A 5,596-nucleotide genomic window follows, 5' to 3' on the forward strand; every position below is an offset into this window, starting at 1 on the left:
GGACACAGCGCCCTGGCGGGTGCCCTCTGCGGATATGGGGAGACTCGTCCTCTTGCGTCTGTTAGGCCTAGGTGGGGCACAAGCAGACCGGGTCCCTTCACGTCTACTCTATCGCCCTGACCACCAGCGATGGTCGTGCTGGCGAGTGGTAGCGATGGACGCCCCGGGGTGGTCGGCCTCGTGGCTCTGCTGACCTTGGCTGGGCTCCTTCAGGAGTCGGGGGTCAGCTCTGACCTGAGCTGGGGCGGTGAGGGGACATGCCGCTCACCCTCCAGCAGGCCAGCCGTGGCGTGTCCCTGTGATGGGGAGGTACAGGATGGGCCAGCCCCAGTGTGCAGTGCCCTCCCACCGCAGCTGGCCTTAGGTCCGTCAGCATCCCTTGGCCAAGGCAAGGCCCACGGCTGAGTCCAGAGTCAGCCCTAGAGGTGGATGCAGATGCGTGGACCCGAGGCCACCTTTGCCATCTACTCCCCCAACCGTTCTGAACTGACCAGGGCTCGGATGCCACCTCGGAGCTTCCTGAGACCCATCCCGAGCCTGCTGCTTACGCAGGAGATTGATTAGTGATGTCTGCCCTGGGCAGGGGCCCGGGAGCGGGTGCTCTCCTGGTGGAAGCGGCACAGAGCGGCTCCTTCGTCCTGCCTGTCCCAGGTCCGTGGGGGCTGACCTTCTCTGGCCTCTTCCTTCCCAGCGTGGGGCAGCGACAGCTCGTGTGCCTGGCCCGGGCGCTGCTGAGGAAGACCAAGATCCTCGTGTTGGACGAGGCCACAGCGGCCGTGGACCTGGAAACAGACGACCTCATTCAGTCCACCATCCGGACGCAGTTTGACAACTGCACGGTCCTCACCATCGCCCACCGGCTCAACACCATCATGGACTACACCAGGTGAGGCCCGCGCAGGGCTCCGGGCTGAGCGGCCTCCGGTCACCGCCCCTCCTTCACCACCATCCTCTGGTGGCAGAGCCTCTTTATCCTGGGTGGCGCCAGGTGTCCCGGGGTCACAGGCAGCAGACACCGCTGGGCCTGTCCCCACTGCCTGCCCAGGATGGTTCTGGGAGGTGGGGACCCTTCAGGACGCTGTCAGACGAAGCCCCCGCCTCGAGGACCAGGCAGCTTAGTCACAAGGGACAGTGAACAGAGCAGCAAGTGATGTGGTTTCACAGGACAACGCGGCTGGAAGGGAGGTCCCCCAGGGGATGGTGGCAGTGCCACGCAGGGCCCTGTGCCCGTGGCACCCTGGAGGAGCGGCACCTTTGGAGAAAGGGGCCACGGAGGCGTCGGGCCCAGGATGCACAAAAGCCGTCACACAGCCCCTGGCTGGGGTCTGAGAGTCTCAAATTTAACACAGGTGGCCAGGGAAGGCCCCCCCACAAGGTGACCCTTGAGCAGAGTGCTGAGTACAGAGTCAGCATGGGACGATCTGGACAGGAGTCCGCAGCCTCTCTTTAAAGGGCCAGGGTATCTTCAGACTTGCCGGCCGAACTGCTCCACTCGGATGGCGGTGGCACGAAGCGGCCACAGGCCACACAGAGACGAAGCAGCGTGGCTGTGACTTCATAAAACTTGATTCCTGGGATCAGGCAGTGGGCTAGAGTCGGGCTGGGCATCTTGCCAATCTTTGCTCTAAAGGAGAAAGAATCTAAGCTGGGAGCCCTGAGACGGGAAGATGCTTACCGAACTGGAAAGCTAGCCCGGCCAGTGTGCTGGACGTTGGCATGGAGCGGACAGTGGTGGGTGATGAGGCCAGAGAGGTAGGCAGGGCTGGACGCTGGAGCACTGTGTAACCTCAACAAGGGATCTGGGCCTGTCACCCCAGCTGATCAGGAGGCTGAGGCAGGAGGATCGCAAGTTCAGAGCCAGCCTCAGCCAAAGCCAGGCCCTAAGCAGCTCAGGGAGACCCTGTCTCTAAAGAAAATACAAAACAGGGCTGGGGTGGGGCTCCGTGGTCGAGTGCCCCTGAGTTCCATCCTTGATACTCCCCCCCTCCAAAAAAAAGAAGGATCTGGAACTTAGAGTGCCTTGAACCATTGGAGGGCTCGAGTGCAGGGGTGATAGACATCTTTTAAGAGTGTGCCAGCACCTCTGTGTGACGGGTCCCCACTGCACACTTGAGATCCACCAGGAAGAAGTCTGAAGTGAGGTGGGACGTGGTCGCTGTTGGACCCTCTAGTACCACCTCGTAGACCAGGGGTCGCAGCCTACTAGGCTGGCCCCTGTCGTTACACATAAAGTTTTACTGACACGCAGCCACGCCTGTTCGTTGTCCTCTGCCATCTCTGACTGCTTTCACAGTCCTGACCAAAACCACGTGACCTGCAGAGCCGAAAAGGCCACCTGGCCCTTTTCAGGGGACAGTTGCTGAGCCCCGCTGTAGACTGTGCTGAGATCTGTGTATTTCACCCTCAGCGCCATGGAACAGTGCATAGGAACAGTTGAAAGCATGTCACTGTCCCCACTACTCCCCCGTCACTGTTACTTCTGCCACTGTGATTGGCATAGGGTGGACGCTCGGGAGGCGGTCTCATGCAACTTGACATTGGTTGGAAGAACAGTGAGGCCGGGCACCGGGTGGGAGTCTGCGGTGTGGCCCTGGCCCCGGGTGTTAGGGGCCGACTCAAAGCAATGCCCTGGGCCCGGGTGGACCGCTTCCTGCCTCTCATGTCTCCCCCCTTCCCCTGCAGGGTCATCGTCCTGGACAGAGGAGAGGTGCGGGAGTGTGGCACGCCGTCGGACCTCCTGCAGCAGAGGGGTCTCTTCTACAGCATGGCCAGGGACGCCGGCCTGGTGTGAGCCGCGGGGCCCGTGCGTCCAGTCAGCACGCAGGGCCAGCGTCCTCGGGAACCCCAGCCTCCCACGCAGAAACCAAAAAAATCCAAACCCAAAAACCAGAACGGACACAGGGCAGCAGCTGGCATCTGGCCCTTGCCCAGAATTGGCTGGAAGAAAAGGAGAGCGGAGAGGCCCCCGCCCAGACGTGCCCACCTGCCCGCTCTCCTGCATCTCATGCCTTGGAGGTGCCCGCGGCTCCTGGGGCCTTTGGTGGCCAGACTTCTGGAGAAGTCGGTTGTGTGAAATACGCTAGTGACCAAATGCTGCCAACTGCCTTGTGTCTCTCCAGCCAAAACCTGTGGATCCCATGCCTCTGGGATGCTCCCGGTCCCCACCGCCTCCCTGTCACCTTTGACGTCCCTTCTGCTTCCGTTGGGAAAGCTGCCTTTCTTTGGGGCCTCAGCTCCAGCCGAGGGGCCTGGTGGGAATCCTTCCGACCCTCATGCGGCCCTCCCAGGTGGGACAGTCCTAGGCCAACCATCTGGTCTCGCAGGCCGACACTTCGGCACCGCTTCTGCCAGGACTTGCTTCGGCTGCCGGAGGCCACCTGGGCCCCCTGCACCCTGTCTTGAGGGGACTTGGTGGACCAGTGGATGATCCAGACCCGGAGCCCCTGACTCCCTCCTTCCCGCCTCGGCCTCCCTGCTTTTCTTACCAGGGCCAGGGCGGGTCTGCCCCTCGGTACCTGGAAGAGATGCAGGTCTGCTAACGGTTACGAAGCATCCCAGGCGTTCCCAGCTGGTACCAAAAAGAATCCCGTCTTCTGGATTTTAGACCTTGATTTCTCACCCCTGCCCTCTGGCTGGCTGCCAAAGAGCAGGTTGTGGAGAACTTGACATTGGGTGACGGAGTTCCTTCCAGGATAAAAGAACTTTTTTTTTTTTCTTTTTCTTTTTCTTTTTTTTTTTTTTAAGTACTGCTCCAGGGGAAAAGACCCTCTTAGAGAGTTTGACCTCTTGGGAGGAAGTGTCCGGCGGAGAAGCAGCGTGCCCGGGGAATGGCCAGACCTGGCCTTGCCTTTGATACTTGGTCCACATGTTCTTGGAGGAGAACCAAGAAGTGGTTCCTTCAAAGCGGGACCTTGAGGTGTCCCAGTGACAGACCAAAGCAAGACCCCCCAAGACGGCGAGAGCCCGCTGCTGCCCCCAGATTCATACTTGCTATGAATTACGTTGCTGACTTCAAACCCAGAGAAGCATCTTTCTTCTTCTAGGTGGGAATATATATTTATTTTTTTGTAAGTTATACCATTCTTTCACGTTAGAGAATCCAAGTGAAGACCTTTTTGGGAGACCTTTTTGTAATGACTCAACACTGGAAACATGGACATTTGCAAATGATTTGCAGTAAAAAAAAAAAAAAATACTTTATTTCTTTCTAAACAAGCTGTTCTATTTTCTTTGGGGGCATTGGCAAAGGTCACACCCCTGACGGAGTTGGGATGTGGCAGGTGCATTCTTGCTAGAATGAGCTGTCATCAGAACCCGGAGCTGGGTGGGATTAGCAGGTGCACAAAGCCTGGGCTTTGGGGCCAGACAGGCCGAATCAGAGTCCTTCCCTGGTCACCTGTTGTGGGGAGGTCACTTTGCCCCGTTACCTGGTCTGTAAAGAGGGGCTGGTCAGAATGACCTCGTGGTGTGTTGGGAACCCGTGGCCCAGCTCAATCCCATGTGGCCAACGGTACCCTTGACCCTGGCTTCGTACTGGGATGGACCAGGCTGGGCTGCAGGAACAAGTCATAAAATCCTGGACAGTGACCCCGAGGGTTTATGTCACGCTCTTCCAATTCTTGAGGGACAGGAGCCTCCACGCTAGCTCCTGTGGACACCACTCAAGGGCTGGCTTCCGGGTCCCCAGAGCCGAGGAGGGGGAAATGGATGAGTCCCTGCCACTCTTCAGAGTCGCAGACCCGCAGCTGTCCCGCCCGCAGCCCCTCAGCCAGAATCGGTCACGCGTGTTTCACTCCAGCCAAACACCGGGGATGCTGGGAAATGCAGGCGTGCACGTGGGAGGGAGGCTCCTCCTGTCCCGGTGGACTTGGTGTGGGGTGGTGAGACGGGGGTGTGTCTGAGTTCGTACTGGGCGAGTCTGGGTCACGACGGAGCCCTGGGAGCGCGACCTTCAGTCTACACCAAGACCCTGCGCCAAGGGCGTGTGCGGATGGAACGTTCTAGCACTTCCACTGTGCCCCAAGCACTGCAGTCCCCTGACTGACACTGTCAGCTTGCCCCAAAGACTGCGGATCGGGAAGGCAGCCCCTGAGCCGGAGCTGGGGAGGCCGTGACCATTCCCACTAGTGGCCATTCACTGTCAGTGAGGAGGCCGCGCTTGGGGCAGGCGGCGGGTTTCTGTCCTGGAGCCTGGCCCTGGGCCTCGAAGTCTTGGGTCAGATCCTAAACGGTCTCTGAGGGTTGGCCCTGGACGGGTTGGGGTTCAGGTGGTGGTGGGGTCATTAGGACTGGACGCGGGGTGCTCAGGAGGAACCCAGGGCTGGGTGTCAGTTTAATCTGGTGAAGAGTCCACGGAGTGAGGCCCTCCCCCTCCCAGGTAAGTGCTTCTGTGTCTTGAAGGCAGGGGTGGGGGGGGCTGAGGTTTCTTGTGCACCTACTGTGTGCCCAGCCCTGGGCTCTGTGTCTGCAAAGCTCCCACTAAGGGGGGTCCTGGCCACTTTCTCCACCCTAGCCCTCTTTCCGATCTGATGGCTAATTTGGTACTTTCTCCAAAATATGGAGGATCTAACCACCTTTTTTTGGGGGGGGGGGGGCG

General features: G+C 59.5%; 1 protein-coding gene across 1 annotated transcript in view; it reads left to right on the forward strand.

The window, feature by feature from the left end:
* Abcc1 (ATP binding cassette subfamily C member 1) overlaps window positions 1-4,212 on the forward strand; it is a 73,993-nt gene extending 69,781 nt beyond the window's left edge. Inside the window, 2 exon segments of the mRNA XM_048790067.1 lie at window positions 692-886; window positions 2,683-4,212. Coding sequence (XP_048646024.1) covers window positions 692-886; window positions 2,683-2,791 — 304 coding nt within the window. The 3' untranslated portion in view covers window positions 2,792-4,212.
* Window positions 4,213-5,596: the final 1,384 nt, after the last annotated feature.

This window comes from Marmota marmota, unplaced genomic scaffold (assembly GCF_001458135.2).
Source record: "Marmota marmota marmota unplaced genomic scaffold, marMar, whole genome shotgun sequence".
Lineage (NCBI taxonomy): Eukaryota > Metazoa > Chordata > Mammalia > Rodentia > Sciuridae > Marmota > Marmota marmota.